General features: G+C 36.6%; 1 protein-coding gene across 26 annotated transcripts in view; it reads right to left on the bottom strand.

Annotated features, from left to right (window-relative positions):
• The window catches only part of NRCAM (neuronal cell adhesion molecule), a 146,499-nt gene that overhangs the window by 36,602 nt on the left and 90,187 nt on the right, over positions 1–19,710 (bottom strand). For 18 of the 26 annotated variants that reach the window (XM_066550419.1, XM_066550426.1, XM_066550420.1 and 15 more), the window contains 11 exons: positions 18,097–18,281; positions 16,522–16,653; positions 8,640–8,783; positions 7,513–7,624; positions 7,020–7,186; positions 6,781–6,928; positions 6,095–6,219; positions 4,798–4,827; positions 3,335–3,436; positions 302–499; positions 119–189 (listed from right to left, as the gene is read on the bottom strand). In XM_066550419.1, the coding sequence (XP_066406516.1) occupies positions 119–189; positions 302–499; positions 3,335–3,436; positions 4,798–4,827; positions 6,095–6,219; positions 6,781–6,928; positions 7,020–7,186; positions 7,513–7,624; positions 8,640–8,783; positions 16,522–16,653; positions 18,097–18,281 (1,414 nt within the window). The remainder of the gene's footprint in view (positions 1–118; positions 190–301; positions 500–3,334; positions 3,437–4,797; positions 4,828–6,094; positions 6,220–6,780; positions 6,929–7,019; positions 7,187–7,512; positions 7,625–8,639; positions 8,784–16,521; positions 16,654–18,096; positions 18,282–19,710) is intronic. The other 8 variants (XM_066550436.1, XM_066550434.1, XM_066550421.1 and 5 more) reach the window with 1 other exon arrangement.

The raw sequence follows: 19,710 nt of genomic DNA on the forward strand, positions 1-19,710 counted from the left end.
AGCCCTTTTTCAATAATATTTTAAGAGGCAGTTGGGTATTCTCATCATTGGTTCTAAAAAAAAAAAGCTACTCACAAACCTGAAAACACACGAAACCTTGAAAAAAGACCCAACTTACCTCCCATGTTATTACCAAATTATCAGGTTCTGAGCCTATCCCCTGTACATTAGCAGGATTTTCATCAGGACCTAAAAATAAAATATTTACACGTGAACAAGAATGGCTGGTGTGTGATTCCAAGCAAACTCAACGCTATTCATAGCAGGAATCAATCCCTGGGAAATGGGAATAATTATTTACTTGCAGATTTTGTCAGGTACTGCTCAGATGGCTCACTGGGCTGGCTCCTGCCAATCCTATTGACGGCGATCACACGGAAGGAGTAGTTGACGTAGGGAGACAGCTTCAGCTGCGCCATTGTCTGGGTGCCAGGCACCTCCGTCTGGTAGCGCCACACGCCCGGCTCGTGCAGCGCGTCTTCAAACTCGACCACAAAGCCTGCAAGCAGGAATTGAATCCAACCCCACGTCAAAACTCAAAACAGCCTCCCAGACAAGTACAGGCGTTTCTGAATGAGCTAGCCAGAAGGGATTGCTCCAACCAGTGCTTTCAAAAATCACGGAACCTGACATGTAAATCCATAAATCTAACACAAATCTATAATGTGGATATCAAAAGTAGAAATAAAGGTGAAATATAAAAAATAAACCCTTACTTTTATCCTTTGCTACTGTCATTAATGCAGCCATCCCTCAGGTAACACATTATTACAAAAGCTCTCTGTCAGGTACCGGATTTTAATTTAATGGGAGCCCTTGTACTATCACAGCAAGGAAGTAGAATTTGACTGCCAAATACATTGTTCTTAGTTGTATCAAGCAGACAGCAGGCAATACCTGTATAAATTTAAAACTCCCTTAATATTTCATTTTCCACAGTGAAACTGGTATAATGAAAATCTATTTAAAGTCAAGAACCTATACTTGAGGAAAGTTTTTGAGAGCACTTTTCATTATCTTCAAATTAAATCAGGGAATGTATGTTCAGAAACTAAATTTTTTGAGAGTACTCTGTGTGAAAATTATGATGATTACTGTTAAGACCTTACAAAGCATACAACCTCAGGGGTAAATAATTTTGTAGAATTCCAAAAAGAAAATTATATTCATTATGAAAGACAAAAGGACATTTTTTACAGATGTGAAACAGCCAAAAAACCTTGCTGTAAGATATGAGACATGAATTCTGAAAGACTTAGGAGGAATTTTTAGGACTCAATAAAAAAATGGGAAAAGAATGTACAGTCTGAGTACATTCCACAGAACCTGGAGCATCAAATATTTACCTGGAGCATCAAATATTTGTGTGTTGTGTAACAAGAATTTCCTCTATCTCATGTGTGGGTGGAGACAGAATATGACTCAAGATTGATCCTGTTTGAACTACCAAAAAAATCAGAGTGGCATCTAGAAATTTCTTTTAGAAGAATACTTACAGCAAGCACCACGTAGAAAAATGAACAATTTCAGGAGCAAGATGTAAAAGAGGTAAGTAGTACTAATCATAGCCTTCTGGCTGGCAGATTTAATTCTGACCTAAGTAGTAAGAGGGAGAATTGACCCCAAATTACTGAGCTACTGCTGCATTTGTGTGCTCAGTGATATGGGTCTTGGGATGGGATGCCTCCTGGATAAAGTCTTGCTGAAAAGGTGAGAACATTATATGCCAAAAAAGGTGTTCACTACTGCTTTTTGCTTCCCTGTCCACTAGCCTTCTGCCTGCAACTCCAGTAGAATTATTTATAGGCAACTTCAAGGGAAAAAAAAACTATCTGAGCTTTCAGAGAGATTCTAGCATGTCTGTCATACTGTGCAAACAGATCACTTCTAATGAAGTGCAATCCTTGAGTCTTCAACTGCACTTTGAAGTGATAGCAGCAGCAAAAGAAATAGGCTTACTTAGAAAGCAAATGCCTTATTTTGCATGCTCTAAGAAGACCATGCAGGAATATAAATTGTATTATAATTAAACCCAGCATTATTTAGTTAGAAGAGTTCAGTTTCCAATATGAGAGTGCATGCAGTATATAGTTCTAGAAAAACCTACAAGAGACAACACTGCCTAGCACTAACTCTTTTGCAACAGTGTGATCTCATTCCTACAGAAAGACACACTTCTGGCATGGAAAACAATGAGAATACCAATAAAAGTTTATGTATATGAATAAACCACTATTTAACTGTTTACATTGATGTCTATATATTATATTTTAAGGTATATTACTAATTGATATACATTAGAGATGCCTGAGACCATAAAATTTCAGAAAAATCACTTAGCGTTTCATTAAAATGCAGCCAAAATCTTTCATGTGTTCAGAAACTTGTGAAACTCTGTCTTTTACAAATTTTCCTTTCCAGATATCTGATCCTTATGGTTTGTTTTCAGTGTTGATACCAGCCCACCATCAAACCCTGGACAGCAACACCCAGTAAGTCAGTCTAATTTGTTCCAAACATAACATCCACACCGGTCTTAGCAACTTGTGGCTCTTATCATCTAAAAACACACTGCATAAATAATGAAATAATTGAATTAAGTTGCTCATAGGGAAAAAGTAATGCCAAAAAGTCTTTCTGATCCCATGATTTTTTGGAAAACAAACATTAATATCTTTATTCCTTGCTCCTAAATTCCCCCTTTGTCCTCTCTGCTCAATATAAGCAAGAGTTTTCATTATGTTTTAATGGGAAGAATAACAGCATTTAATATCAATTTACTGTCTGAAAATTGTATAGATTGTTTAGTTTTATGGATGTGGTTTATTCTTTTAATGGTCTGGATTAGAACAAAAACCCAGAAAAACTATCTACTTTATATTTTCATGAAAAATAAACTTCTGCACCAGTAGAAATGGATAATCACATACAATGGTGGTACTGATACTATTTCAAATTCACAGAATTACAAAAGAGTTAATGCAAGATGTTAGTAGCTCTCTCATTCAGAAGCATACAAGCAATGTACAAGACTGCTCTCTACATATTCATAAAATTGGACCTTGTCAGACAGACCTCATATCAGTAAATATAACTTCTATATTATCTAGCACAAGTTTTTGAATAAAAAAGCCCCAAAAAGCCCAGCTCCTCTGGTCTTCCTGCTTGGCTGTACAGTAGTTATTAAGGGTATGTTATGTAAATAAATGGCAGCTGTAGAGAATTAATTTATCATTTCCCCACGCTGTACACAACATTTATTCCAGAAATTTTTGGAATTTGAGAACAGTTAGAACAAAACCTTCAATGTAGTGTAGTAGACAAACAAACATACTTGTAATGGGACTGTTGTTTTCATCCCCTGGTATCCATGAGAGATCAATACTTCTTTCTAGCTGACCTGTCAACTCCAAGTCAAAGGGTGGATTTGGCCGAGCTGTAAATCAAATGAACACAAAGTCAGTAACCAAACCAGAATATGTACTTTAATATTTGAAAAAAATCCTTACATTCCAATTAAAGAACTCCACAAATAGAGCAGGGCAGGTCTACTCACTTATGTAAGCATGACTTAAAGACTAATAGCATGCAATTATTACAAAACAGACAAAAATGGAGAACTGATGTAACCTGGAAACTTCTATACCTTACCAAGAATTGGTATTTATTTTTAGCTATGTCTGAGTGCACTGTGATATAAAAATGTGACAAGATGCAAGGAATTATGAAATGCCTCTTTAGTTTATCTTTCAATGATTATGGGTGGTTATCTATTGCAACAGACATACCTCATACAACATGGAAAATAAAGAAACATTCATATAAAAGAAGCTTTTCTAGAACCATTACAAATATTTTTATATGAATTCAAAACAAGTATACTTCAAACAGAAACTAATTGCAAGTTACTAAATTATTTTTGTTGCTCTTTTAAAAAGACTCAGAAATACCATGCAAGCTGTTATTATAAATCCTTATAATACATAAAGATGTAATTGTCTGTTCCAAATTCATGAAGGTAATTTATTATATGATTTGTTACACAAAAATCACAACTAATAACTAGGTTCAGGTAAGAATACATAAGCACTTTCACTGATAGGATTTACATAAAAGTGCTTAAAACCCTTACACTTAAAAGTATTTTAGCTTAATATATTGCACTTGAATCCCCAAATTCAGAAAACATACTACTATCTAAGGTTCTATATAATCAAATATAAGACTATGCCTGACTAACAGATTTTTTTTTTTAAGTTTTAACTTAAATTTTAAAATTTTGGTGATTTCATCAATTATAATTCAAACTGGTCAGTATGAGCATATTCATCTTATGAGTGGAGTAAAATTAAGATAAACTATGAAATAAAATAGAGCAGGACTACAAGGCTGCAAAACCAATGTTAACATACAACATAATTTGGTTGGTGCAAAGTCTTTAATAGTGAATTACCTTTCACCAAAGAACTGGATTTACATTTTAGATATTTCATTTACTATATAACTAACTTGTGTTACAGTGTGGTCTATGAGAAAAACATTGCCATCCAATACCCAATCTTAATTAAAATTATCTCTGAAAACCAATTATTCCCTAAATATAAAGCAGCCTGCATTGTAACATTCCAAAGTTCTGTGCTACAGTAATGGAGTAGTCAGTAAAATGGGATGAAACCACACAGACACAGACACACACAGAGGAAAATGGGAAAGAAAAAAGGCAAAAAGAAATTGCAACAGGCAAATGAGCAATATATCTGCCTGATGATGTAGAAAGAGAACTTTGTTTTAGTTTACCGTAAATGATAGCTGGTGTTGGGGGAGCAGCTGAAAAGAACATTAATATAAAGGATTTAATCAGTTAGTAGCCAAAGAAACAGAATACTGTAGGTAGTTAAAGACTATAGTTATTAGAGACAAAGAAAAGTTAACTTATTTAGATTAAATGCTTAATTAAAAAAAAAAACAGATTATAATTTTTCACTGAAGGGCTAAAAAACCATTCTTGAATACTTTATTCATTTTTAAAATGACAGATCAAGAAAATAAATAAATTAAGCAATCCTATAAAAATTCCTAAATGAGTGCTAGGCTTTTGGCTTAGATCATTCCTGGATAGGCTTAAGATCACAGCAGAATTTTAAAACACAAACATATTTGCTCTGAGTCTCAGATTGAACTCATGTAAGAATCATTCAGGAAATCTACTTAAAACTTTCTTACAAACTGGAGAAAGGGCAAACTAATATATTTGGCAAGAATCTGCAATCATAAAACTTAAAAGAGAACAAAGCTAAAAATACAATCCATGAGAAGTCATACAGCCAAGTCTGCTCAGTCTTTCTGAAGCATAATTTAATTGTTGAAGAGATTCCTGAGATAACACTCTCCCAACACAACAAAGACATGTTCCTGTTGGAAGGAGTTCAGAGGAGAGCCACCAAGGTGACAACAGAGCTGGAGCACCTCTCCTATGAAGACAGGCTGAGAGTTGGGGCTGTTCAGCCCAAAGAAGAGAAGGCTCTGGGGGTGCCTTAGAGCAGCCCCCAGCACATACACAGGCTCCAAGAGAGCTGGAGAGGGACTTTCACAGGGGCATGTAGTGGTAAGACAAGGGGGAATGGCTTCAGCTAAAGCAGAGTGGGTTTATGTTATGTATTACGAAGACATTTTTTATGGTGAGGCATGGGAACAGGTTGCCCAGACAGGTTGTGTGGAAGGTGTCCCTGCCCAAGGCAGGGGGGTTAGAACTAAATTACCTTAAAGGTACCTTCCAACCACAGCCATTCTGTGACTCTACCAGGTTCATGTTCAAATACCCTCCAAAATTAAATTTCCTGTAGTAGCTCAGATGTGGTCAAAATAAAAAGCTATACAGCATGAATCTGCCCTGTAGCTACTCAGTCATCTTGTAAGCAGCTGACTCAAATGCAAACTGTAAGGTGAGACTACATTTTTAAAAAACTGAAACACATTGACACTTAGGTGGCATTTCTGTTATCCTGTCCTAAAAATCAAAACTCTGTTTGTGCTTTTCACTTTAAATCTAATGCTGTTTTCATACTTAACAGTAGAAGTTTGAGAGCATTCTTACCAACAACAGTAAGCACAGCACTTGCTGAAACACTGTCCAGAGTAGTATTAACTATGCAAGTGTATGTTCCATCATCTTTATCAGTTACATTCATAATGGTCAAGTTGTCTTTACCAACTAGAAACCTGTAAATACAATAAATTCAGCCACTGATTTTTCAATAACTGGTACTGTAATAAGAAACTTGCATAAAACATTATCAAATCCCATATACTTGTACATACCTAAACAGCTATGTTTACCCAAGTTAAGCTGTGGGACAACATAATCTTTTTTTTTTTCTTCATTGCTCTTGACCATCTTCCCACTGTGATTTTTATTCTAATGCGCTTTTCTTTTCAAATATATTCAAACAAATTTTAAATATTTGTGATCCAGAGCAAAATAGTTTTATGTTATTTGTTTAGCTTCTTAAGTCAATTATCTTTACCTTACACTTAACCTATAAGGCCAGTGTGCATAGTTTGTATAAATGTTTACATCTCATTTTATTTTTAATTCTATCTTGATATTTTCATCACACTAGGTAGGTCCTTTAGTCACCAAATATTGGATAGCCATGATGTTTATCAGTCTTCTTTGGAAAATATGTCAATAGGTCAGTATGTTCCTTTCAAAGATAAGGAAAAGGAGCAGACAAAAGGACCTAGAAAATTAAAAATAAAGGAAAACTATGCGGTCCTTACCTTTCATCATCTGGCAGTTCATCATTGTCCTTCAACCATGTAACTGTTGGTAGTAAGGTAGAATCATGTTTTATTATACACTCAAAAGAAACCTGGCCATATCTCTGAATCACTTTGTATTCTGGCTGTTTAATGATCATCGTTGGATCTGAAATTTAAAATTAAAATTAGATATCCAGAAAGTTTGAAATTCTGTAAAATTCTGAAAATCAGTGATGAAAGAATGACTAATTTCTCACCTTTAATTTCCAACTGCACCTCATTTTGTATCTTTCCTAATTCATTCCTTGCTACACATGTGTATGTACCGGCATTACTCTTCTGAGCCACTGGAATTTCCAAGGTTCCATTATCATGGAAAACGTACTCATTTCCACGCAGGATGCTACCTTTCACTCCCTTAAACCTTGGTACAAGAAGTAATATCATTAGCCAGCATCACAGTTAAATTCTGAATGGTTTTATTGCCAATAAAATAAAACTTAGGACTGCCACATTAGAAAATAGAGACAGAAGCACTCAAAGAAATTTAAACTTGACTCTGTAGGCGTAACTTTACTGCTGGTTCATTAAGTACATGCAATATTGCATTAGCAAATTGTAAACAGCATATATTTTAAAAACATTATTTTGAAATTGTAAATAGATTTAGAAAATTTTAAAGCTTCAAGTGTTTACTTCCATAGATATAAGTGGCTCATCTTCTGTTACATAAGCACAGCTGGAGCTTACCATTCAATTTCAGGCTTAGGTGACCCAAAATAAGCACAGTCTAGCAAAGCAGGGCTGTCTGCAATGACTTGATACAGTTTATTAGCAGGAGTTAGAATTCTTGGTGGCTCAGCTGAAAAGACAAAGAGATCTGCATATAGTTACAAAGTTACAAATAGCAAATACATAGTAAAAAGTATAAATACAAATACAAAATACAAAGACATCAAGAATGGCCTAAAAAATTACATAAAAACATTTTTCCCTGGGATGATTTTGGGTCTCAATCTGGGCTCAAATACATTCTACTACTGGTACTAGCCTGAGGAAAAGTTAATGCAGGGAAATTATCTTGTGAAAAACAACTGTTTCATGCCTATTTACAAGTAATAGTGATGGGCACCAAAGGCAATGATTTCAATTGGAAAATTTAAATCAGTACATACTTCAAGAAGATAATCTCCTGGGTACAGACCAAACTATCTAATTCCAAACAAACCTGCAGGCAGAAAGAAGCTAGGATGCATTTTTGGTGTAACACCTACATTTTCTGTCTTTTAAAGGACAGTGTCAATCAACACATCTGCCAGTTCCTGCAAGAGAGTCACTAGAGGCCATTCTGCCTAGGATTATGCTACTAGCTTTTTTAAATTCAGTGAAAAGAATTAGAGGGACCACAACATATTGTATTGTAATCAGAAACACATGCCAGGGAAGCCTTAGAGACAAATGCATAATCATGTCCCCTTGCAGCAGTAACTTGGAGATCATCCATTCCACTAATCCAAAACATCCAGACTCAATGAAACTGTATTGAAATGTACTAACTTAAGCAACACTAATTCCTGCCTTCTTTGTTGGGCTTCTGTTTGACTGACTTACACAAACAAAAAAAAAAAACAAAAGAAAGATAAAATTTCTTCCAATTTTTCCCAGCTTTCACATCTATCCTTCTCACTTTGGAACAGTGAAAGTGAAATTCAGAAATATCCTAAAAAAAAAAAAAAGCTATGTATACCCTTGCTCTTTACAGGGGTCAGGAAATAAACCGATTCCCAATGAAGACCTCAAGCAAGGCTTGAGCAGAGTCTGTGTGTTAGCAGGAGACAACTGAATACCCACGAAAACAGAAAAATATGAAGTCTTACCCAGAACATTCACAAATGCATTTGCTAGCAAGTATCCATATTCATTGGAAGCATTGCACTGATAGACAGCACTTGACCTTTCTTGCACGTGTGAGAAAATAATGGTGTCACCATCCACCTTTCTGCTAGGATCTTCTGGGGCAACTGTTGGTGTAAAGAAAAAGAGTTATTGCCTTTCCTAAACTGCTATTGGATTGCAAGTTTCATACTTCTGAAAAGAAGGAAGAATATGAAAAACCAATACCCTTTGAGTTGTTTTTTTTCCCTGGGTGACTGATCACTAGTAAAAATGTGAATTTTAATGCAGTTTAAAAAGTTCTTCTCATTCTACAGGTATTAAGTTAGGATGGTAGATTTCCCATTTTTTGAGAGGTTTTTTTGTTTGTTTTCTAAGGGAGTGAAGTTAAGATTGTATTTTGCACAGAATACAGAGGAAAAATACCAATATTACAAGATTCAGGCAAATACAGTCAATATCTAGAAAATTACAGAAATATTTCTGAATGTCACGATACAATGATACAATGACATAGTCCTCTGTGTCTTTAAAGTTTCAAATTGATTGTTATTCCATAAATAATTTTCCAAATATAAAATTAGCCATACTCAGTTGAAAATTATCTCAGAGTAAAGAATAAGCATTCCTTCTAACCAAGTCAAGAAACAATCTTCTCAAGAGCAGAGTTAGTTCTTCAGTAGGTGGCACTCTTTCCCTTATGTAAGAATTATACAATGCCATTTCCTCAACTGCTCTGGAGTGGCCTGAGCTGAATCAAACAGCTTCTGCATCACAGAAGCACCCAAGACATAACAGAAAATAAAATTCTAAGAAAATACTGAAGAGTAATAGCTGTCAGTTCTGATACAACTGAATGGCATTAAAGAAGTATAACGAAGAAAAAACAGCTTGTAACACCACACTGCATAAAAACGCAAAATCTATAGTTTAATATTTTATGAACATACTAAATAAGACCAGATATATTATTATTGTATTAAAAAGCACAAGTATTATTAATAATGAAAAATTAATGGTAAAATTACTGATCTACTAATATGAAAAATAGATGTATTTCTACAGAAATAAATGCATCATAGTTTGGCTGCATCATCAAAATTGACACCCTTATTGAAGTTTGAACAAGAATATTTGTGGAACACATTATCATACAAGGAAATTCTTATTTTAATTCATAAAAAAAGATCAATCAAGTAAATTAACATCCATTTTCTGTGACAGGAACCTTTTGATTCAGACAATACCTTAGTTCTCATCTGTAAAGAAAATGGAGACATTTCTCCTGCATTTTCTTAAAGTATGTATTACTGAATTCTCTACAAAAGAAACCAGATGAAGGGGACCACAGTTCTGTACTTCTGCTTAAGGGTATTTCCAGCTTGGATGAAATCTAAGACCATTTTTCATGTGAATACCTCAATATCCAAACAGCTGCCTCAAGAACAGATTTCCATTTCTGGTTTTTCTCATCTTCCATCACTCTGAGTTCAAATAAACATCACAAATTGAAAAATTTTGGGAAGGAAGAAAAAGGTACTACTGAGATTTTAAATGCTTAGTCTCTGGACTTCTGGATTGCTGGCACATATTTTTCTCTCATTTGCTTTACTTCCTATTGTGTTCCATGTTTCACATTGCCTCCTTTTCTACGTAAATGCCATTTTCATTAAAAGATTCATGGGCTGAAAATAGCTGGAGCAGGTGAGCAGCCCAGCAGGCAGGCCAGTCAGCTGCGGGAAGCAGTCTGTTTCTGCATACAAATCACAGTTCAACAGAAGACAGGCACAACTGCTCTCCCACGAGGAAGGAGAACTGCCCACAGCCACTCCAAGCATGGCTGCTTCCAGCCCTGGGCTCTGGGCTTCCCTCCACTCATGCCCTCTGAAGCCTGCAGCACTTTCTGCACCCAGCTGGGTCATTAATGGGTGCACAGACTGCCCCCCTCACACACACTCCCACACATAATCCCTTACAGGATGATGGCAGGCCCCTCCTGGAAGGCTGAAGCCATTAATTCAATCTTCTATGGCTGAAGGAACTGCATTGAAAAGAATGATCTAACCACTAAATTACTATAGAAAAACAGAGGCAGCGTCTTCCCTTCCCTCTGCCATACTGACAGAAAAAAGGAGATAACCCCTTTCAGGTATCTGAAGGAAAGGAGGTGCCTGTTCTCTAAAAAGGGCTTCAAACTGGGGTCCCAAGAGAAAAGAAGGCAGAAGTGTCAGGTTAGCTGGTGCTTTCTGTTAATTGGTCAAGCCAATTGGATGCTGAAGGGCACTGATTCAAAAGCTCCCTGTTAAGACAGACATCTATTTAACTGTCTGCTGAATACAGCTTCTTTAATGGTCTGAAGCACGCACTGCTGCACTCACAGACACAGAAACATTGAACTTGGAAGGGACTTTTGGAGGTCATCTGGTCCAACCCCCTGCTCAAGCAGGGCCACTCGGATCCAGTTATCCAGAACTGTGTCCAGATGGGGGAAGGATCACTTTCCTCTACCTGCTGGCTACACTTTTGTCTCATGTAGCCCAGGATAATGCTAGCTTCTTTGTAGCCAGCCATTGCTGGCTCATGGTCAACTTGGCATCCACCAGGATGCTCAAGTCCTGTTCTGCTAAGGCACTATCCATCTGGATGGCCCCCAGCATGTACTGGCACTAAGGCTGTTTCTCCTCAGGTGCAGAACTTTGTTCCACCAATCACCCTCTCTGGGTTTGGCCATTCAACCATTTTTCTATCCACGTCTCTGCTGTTTATCCAGCCCCTACATCAACAGCTTGTCCATGAGGTTCTAATGGGAGACAGTGTCGAAGGCCTCACTTGCAGTCCAGGCAGACATTATCCACTCCTCTTGCCCTCATCTATCTGGCCAGTCATTTGATCATAGAAATGTATGAAGTTGGTCACCTCTTGGTAAAGCCATGAAAACTACTCCTGAAAGTTTTCTTGTCCTTAATGTGCCTTGAAATGGTTTGCAGAATTAGCTATTCCATCACCTTCACAGGGATAAAGGTGATTGTAGTTCCCTGGTTTCTCCTTCTGGCTCGTTGAAGACAGGAGTAGCATTTGCTTTCTCTCCATCTTTAGGCACTTCTCCCCGTTACCATGATCAAGCAAAGATTGAGACTGTTCTTGCAATGACATATGCCAGCTCAGTCAGCACTTGTGGCTGCATCCCATCAGGGGCCACACACTTAGGTGTGTTCAGTTTGCTCCTGACCTAATCCTTTTCCAGCAAGGGTACACCTCATTCTAGTCTTTTCCCCTGGTCTTTGGCACCTGGGATTCCTGAAGGTCAGTCTTGCTAGTAAAACCTGAGGAAAAGTAGCATGCACTTCAACCCATTCCATATACCAGCCTACCACTTAAAAAAAAATCTTTTAAAATCCTTTTCTGGGGAAAAGGAGTGATGGCAGGGCCAGTCAAGCACTGCTTGTTTGTATATATGAATATTCTGGTCACATTACATGATAGTGGCATGAGAAGGAGAAAATGCTTTTGACACATTAGACAAATCTGAATTTGGCACTGATAGGCAAAATAGCAAAAACCTATATAAGAGTTAAAATGAGCTTGTACAAATAGGATGATGAATTAAAAGGATTTGCTATAGGAGTTCTGCTGCTGCAACAAGACAGGTGAACATGTGCCATCTAACAGAAAACATCTGCTCCCAATAACATGGAATCTCAGCTTATCAATGTGTTTTGGTCCTTTCTGAACAAATGCCTGGTTTCACTTGATTTTTTCATCCCATTGTACAATGATACAGCTTCTTGACTCTAACCATGTTCAACATATTCCTAAACAGAGAAGGCAGGGCCTCCATCAGATATTCTTGTTGTAGTTAGAGATCAGCACTGTGAATAACTTCTGTTCATTTGATTGCATACTTCCATCTGTTTCATAAACTTTTGACAGCCTAAGCAATTACTTTTGCTAGTATGCTCAAATAACCACAATGGCACCATTATTACTTTTTCTTCTTGAAAATAAAGACAGAATGGCATGTGCTCTCTGAACAGAAGTAGTTCAAACATACTGTTACACTTAAAACTGGAAGGGGAAAAATCTGGATAAAAAAACCATGGATAACTGAAATGGTAAAGAATATATTTTTCCTTGTTTTACCAATCTCACTTGCTCCTCAGCATATTATTTTCCTCTGATCACTGAAATCCTTTTCTTGCTGAGTTTCTGATTCTGACAGTTCTGTTGTCTCCAAAGGCACAGCATTACCTGCACTAACTATAACCACCCTTGCCTATTTTGTGAAGAATTGAAAAAAACCTGATAATCAAAAGTTTTTCATCTGCTGAAGTTCCTAGGCCAGATGCAAAGTTCCAACACAACAAGCAGTGGATAAACATCTTCCCATGCAGTCTTCTCTCCAAGACTGAAATAATGAGGGCATTAGGGTCAGCAAATTTCTCTCCACCCTCCCATAGCTGCAGTGAACAACTTCTGGTTTTTACTCTCAGAGAAAATGAAGGATGATGAATCTCTCATCCAGGGCATATCAAGGCCTTTCATGACAGAAATCTAAGGGCTAATGTTTCTCCCTTAAATTCAGTGTGAGTACTAATGGAGACTAACTCAAACCTAAAGATTCAATGTGGAATGTAATATAAGAAGAGAACAATGTGTTGAAAGAAGATAAACAGCACTTTTGCACTACTTTGTATAAATCTAAGTGTCTGTATCTAATATTTAATAGCTCGCCATGAAGTATAAACCACTGGACCAAAAAAACCAGTCTTTTGTACAGTATTTGCAATGCCTTTCTGAAGTCCAATTATGAAAGCGTTTCCCCTTCCCAATTAATTTGGGTTGTTACTTTCTTAAAAGTTGAGACATTTTATGCATGACTTCTCTTTTGTAAAACCATCCTGAATATCTAAGCAGTAAGACAGAATGGATTATGCAGTGATATAAATAATGCAGATCTTGAGTGTTAATTGAAGCACAAGGCAACACAGAGTCATGGCCTGAATTTTCAACAGCTACTTGCCAAAGTAATTCTAATTGACCTTAGCAGGACTGGGCACATAAGTTCAACATACTCCTGTGAGTAAACATTAGGAGGTTAGGTTAGGTCCTTATCATTCCAACATGACTAAAGCAGCTTTTTTTTTTTAGAAATGCTGGTGTTTTCAGCACGACTGTTGAAGAAAACTAATTAAAATATTTCAGGAAAACCTAGAATCTGACTTAAAAAATATATTTTTACTCAGATTATTGGAATATTGAACAAAATTCACACCATTGCAATTTCATTTTATAGTTGCTAACACACACTACATTTTTTTTTTTTTTGCCTTTTCCCTATAGATATTTAAAGCTCAGCCTTTGACTGAGATATGGACGAATGGTTCTTTCTCCAACATTCCCTCTTCCTTGTCTGACCCTATTATGGAAAAACAAAACCAGAAGAATTAAGTATCTCCCAGTTGTGCTTTCCAACAGAAAATTAAAGTATTGCAAACAGATTACTAGGCCACAAGAGGCACATTGTGGGATATATGATGACAGCAGTGCTTTGAAATTCAAATGTAGCTCTTTTTCTTTGAAATCCTGCCATGGGTGTAGCTCTCTCAGCACTGCCCTGAAGCAGAAACAGCTGCTTTAGTTTCCTTTTACAGTGATTTCCTAATCATTCAGTTGGAAGACGAGGGGCTCAATTCTATAATTTAGTAACAAGTGAACAAAAAGGCACACTGTACTTGGTAATTTCCAGAACAGCTTTTGATAACTCAGAATAATAAAAAATCACAAGAATCTTAAGAACTGCACTTTCTGTGATCATGATGCCTCTTATGTCCTGACAGATGCAGTGTACTAGAGCATCCAATGAGCATCCAATGAGCTTGCACTTAAATATTTAATGTGGATAAGACTTCAGCTTTTCTCAGCAGTGAAAATGACCTTTAATATAAGGCTGAGCTTTACTTATTTCCTGTGTTCTATTTTTTTTCCCCTATGGAGTTTGAGTGGGTAATTTAATTAAAGTCTTTTAATTTTTACTGAATACCCTCAACAAGACTTTGTGTACCAATTCCTCAAGGCCTGTCCAATATATGCTTCCTTGCATTTAGGAAATGTCATGGCATCCTGCAGCTGCTTCTGGAAACTCTGTTTCATAATGTTTTACTGTTACTGTGAAAGAAAGCAGAACACATCACTGCTTTTCTGGAAAATGTGCTTGTCGGTCCTTTGAACAGCTCATCCCACAGCTTTGATAAGGAAGAAGAGCAAGGCAAAGCTGACTCTCATAGCCAGATAAAAAGATTTTACTAGTCAGGAGGCCTGAAATAATAGTTAACCTACAAGAACTGGAGGATAATAATCCCCTCCAAACAAATAAACAAAAAAGGGAATGGTGAGTATACAGAAAACAACAAAGGAAGATGAGACCATCAAAAACCCAGAATGGAAAGTGAAGGACAGGTACCAAACTTTGATGATAAAATGCATTATGATATATTTATTTATAAATATATACTATACAAAATTACATTGATATTTTCCTGTTTTCCTGTCTTACCATTGTTTGATGAGGTGATTAATGTCAGTTTATGTAACTTATTTACCAATGGAAACTTCTCAATTTAAATTTCAGGCTGTAGATCTCACCTTCCATTTAATTAGGATTCCTGAAACAGGTTATTTGCTAAGTATTTCTATTTGTTTCAATATATACCCTTATTTTGCATTTTTTCCCTACAAATAAGTTTGCTCTCTTTTGTATACCAAATAGTTCAAATCTATCTAATGAGGGTTCTTGTTTACTTCTTGCTATTACCTAGATTCTGACCCTAGACAATCCTTCTCCATGTCCCAAACCTGGTGAATTTTATTTTGTCAACAGACTTAAACAACTCCTAAACTTCTGAAAGTGACAGAAGGGACACTGTCATAATTTAAACAGAAAAGTATTTTAGAGTACATTATCTTTCATGAGCCAACAGGTGAGACTGGTTTTTTATTATTGTTTTGAGAAAGGGGAAGGATAAAGGTAGAAGAACCAAGTGTGACTTTAGAGTACAGGGCATGCTAGTGCAAACCCAGCTGACAACACACTGCAGTGTCCTCCAGAAAGTTCTTTCCAAGGCAAGTTGTACTATATATAGCAGCTACCTTGTGTCTGTCATACAGCATTGCCAGTCCTAACACTGCAGCAATTAAGTGGCTCAATCACCAGTTCAGGGCTGCTTTTCTTACCCATGCACACTGAAACAACTGTTCCACTGCCTCAGGGGTTCCTTTTCTTTGACACCGACTTGGCACAAACTGTTTGCCAGGTAGCTGCTGACACATTCAGACAATTTTGCTGCTGCAGCTTCTTAGAGATGAAGCCTGGAAGGCTCAAACATACTAAGCTGCAAATCCTGCAGTGTATTGCAAATCCTGAAAATCCTACAAGTGCTCTGTATATCCACACATGTGGGAAGTTCACTTTTTATGTCACATTTAGGATTCCTAGTCAACATTAGAGTTGCAGTGAGGCAGCAAAGGAGAGAGCTAGCAGACATGACTGCCACAGAAACACAGGGGTAACAGTGACATCCCAGCAATGGCCCTCTGAGAGGCACCATCCAATAGCCACAAAGATACTACCAGCAGAATGCCAGACAGAAGAACCAGGAGCAGGATTACACATTTCAGCTCTTTCAAAGGCACATTTTGTTGTTCAGCTTTTACAAACCACAGTATTTTATCACATCTTTTATGATGTAGCATTACCTGTCAGGAAAAAACTACACAAATACAGACTCTTCACATCTATTTGACAAAAACCACCCTGAGACTCCTCATATTTTCTTACTCATGCTCCTGTAAGGTAATTAAAAATCTTACTTGCTATGGGAACACCATTTGCTAACCAGCTTATACTAGGCTTCGGGCTGCCATTAGCTCTGCAGATCAATGTTCCATCTTCTCCAGGAGACAAAACCAAGTTTCTGGGTGCTGTTATCCAGTATGGAGCAGCTGGGTTTAAGAAAAGAGAGACAGCAATTATTTGCCAAAATTATCTACAGAAAAACATAAGGCTCAGGCATAGTAATCAGAAGATAAATCAAACAAGCTATGTGCAGATATAGACTTACAGCTATACTGTTACTGTATATGTACATATATACATATATATATGTGTGTGTTTATGTGATACTCAATTAAGTGGTAGATCATACATTGGCCAAACTGACCTCCTGGTCACCCACTGCATTAAAAATCTGAGAAAAACAACAAGAGGACTTTTGTTTTATTTAGGGTTGCCTGCTTTGAATCTAATTTGCCTTTCCTAAAGAAAGCAAAATTTATCCGTGTATGGCATTTGCAGACACGACAGTGGTCTTCTGATTAATTTCAGAGATATCCATGCTCTTAGTAGTTAGGATGTTAGGAATTAATTTAGGTTTGATTGCAAAAAAGAGATTTCACATCAAGGGTGAAATTTTAAAATGACAAAATCCTTGATCTCACTTAATTCAAAGGCTGATTGCAGTGGGGTCAGATGTGTACCTGAGACAGATAAAAACACAGAGATCAAAATGGGTGAAACACTGTCCTTACTAGAAGATATTCACATGTTTCTCCATCCTTTTATACAATAAATAACCACAAACAGCATATATTATCACATCTTGCAATTAATTTTCAGATTTTGGATTGATGGACAGATGCAAACAGAAAATTAAACTTCTGTTCTTAGAAAGGAAGTTAAATGTGATCATAAAAAGATGCTGATCTACAACAAAATAAGTGGCTATTTAGCATGCAAAGTAAGCAATACAGCTGATGATTTCAATGACTAATTAACTGTCATTACAGTTTTTTGTTTCATGGCATTCACAGCATACTTACAATTCCTATTTAGACAAACATGTTGTAAATGTTTTTAGAACTATAAGGCATCATCTTTGGTAAAAACATGAAGAAGATAGGAACAAAAATAACAGTAAAAGAGAAAAAGGAAGAAAAACATAAGAGTGTAAGACAATAGTAAAATAGAAGAAAGAAATAATCTGGGCTATATGAATGAAAAAAAATGGAGAAAATGAGGATGAAATGATGAAGAGAGATAAGGAGGAAGGTAGAGAAGCAAGAGAAAGAAGCACTCTAACGACAGATAATCAAAGGATCTAAAATAAATGTAGTATTTGTGCAAACCAAGGCATTATCGTACCACTGTTACAGTAAAATCAGTAACAGTTTAGCCTGATGCTTTACCAAGTAACATTAAAAGATGAAAAAGCTATTATAGATAGTAAAGCTCTTCCAGTGTTAGAATTCAGATAGTTGAATGTTTCCTCAGGGTGATCTTTAACCATTATCATTCATCCTTTTAGCTATACTTCATCCTAGAAAGCCTGCTTCCATCCTGCATTCTGGACCTTGACAACATTCCATTAAGGATAATTTTAGTATTACCTTTCACAGTTACTGAAATCACATGATGAACTGAACCTAATGCATTTCTTGCTATACATTTGTAGTTCCCAGAGTCAGCTTCTGAAACATCTATAATCTTGAGAGTTTTCTTAAAGTTTTCAAAAAATGTTCTGTTGGCTGGCAGTTCCCCACCCTCCTTGATCCAGCGGATTACTGGTGTGGGTCTGGAGAAGTAAAAGCACAGATCAAATTTAAGGACTGAAGAAAAGGGAGGTAAGAGTTCAGAATGTTAATATTTTTAATATATGTTTTATAAATAATTATTTTAAAAGCCTCTACCCAGATTCTGGGCCACATCCAACAAATATGAAAATATGCCAGCATTTGTTTCTAGGAAATGACAAGTCTCACTAACATTGTCAATGGCCATCTGTTCATAGGATTAATAATTACAGAATACATTTGTCTGCTGATTGACCTAAAAACCTGATGGTTAATAAATGAAGACAAGCTTCTACTATCAAATTGATGCTTATGGTGCTTGTAAAGGTAGCTTCGATAAAATGACAAGTTTATAATTATCCTTGGTGTGAGCAATATCCTAATACTTCATGAACATCATACACTTCACAAAAGACCTGTAAGGAGGCAGAAACATTTCTTGTGTGAAATCAAGAAAAATCGTCAGTATTGAGCCAAGTATAACTTCTTGTCACTGCACTGAGTCTAAATCTTGGCTATGCCCCATGTTATCTACAGAAGTTGAAAGTTGTTCAAACATGTGGAGATATACTTTGAAAATTACAAGAAATTGCAATTTGTTGCTTACTGAATAGAATGTGCTCTCTCAAATAGTAATGGCTCTAAGCAAATGTTCCCTTAGCAGTCTAATACCACATATTTTATACCACAGACAGCTAGGAAAGATGACTTTTAATTATGGTGTCAGTGATTAGGAACAGTTGTTTCAAATAAAATCTGCATCTGGCCCTTTGTAGACAAGTATTCCCTCACTGATTATTTGTTTTTTTAATTACATGACAGCTAAAGACACAAAGCCATCTAATATAGTACAGTCTATTTTTTTTCACAGGTTTTTACCCAGCCATTTTACTGGAATTTGGATCACCTAATACTTTTATTGCAGGGTTGTCAAAAGGCATATAACTATATTGCAGATGGAGATTACCTGGGCTGGTGCTAATTCCACTCACAGGGGTGGTTTTGCTGGTGCTGCTGGGGCAGGCACCTGAGCAGGCCACAGCTGAGAGAGAAATACTGCACTGAGGCTCAGATCAAGCTGGCCTGAGCACATCCTGTGGAGCTCATGCAAATAAACATGTGTGTGGTGCTGTGGTGCATGATTTGCAATTATTGGCATTCCTCATGGCTACCTGAGAGCACTCTGCCTTTGTGCACTGCAAACATATTTACAGTTCTTGAAATAGGTACTAAAGGTTTTCTGCTTCTATTCTAACACCAATCTATTCTCAGATTTCTTCCTGAGAATGAAACTGATTTAAAGGTCAACCTAACTCATGAAGTTAAATTGCTCTTAGTAATTTTCTTCTTGCACAATAACCAGCAAAAGCAAACTTGCATTGCACTGAAGAAACAAATACCAATTAAGCTCAATTACAATGAGAAATTAGA

The sequence above is a fragment of the Molothrus aeneus genome, chromosome 5 (assembly GCF_037042795.1).
Source record: "Molothrus aeneus isolate 106 chromosome 5, BPBGC_Maene_1.0, whole genome shotgun sequence".
Lineage (NCBI taxonomy): Eukaryota > Metazoa > Chordata > Aves > Passeriformes > Icteridae > Molothrus > Molothrus aeneus.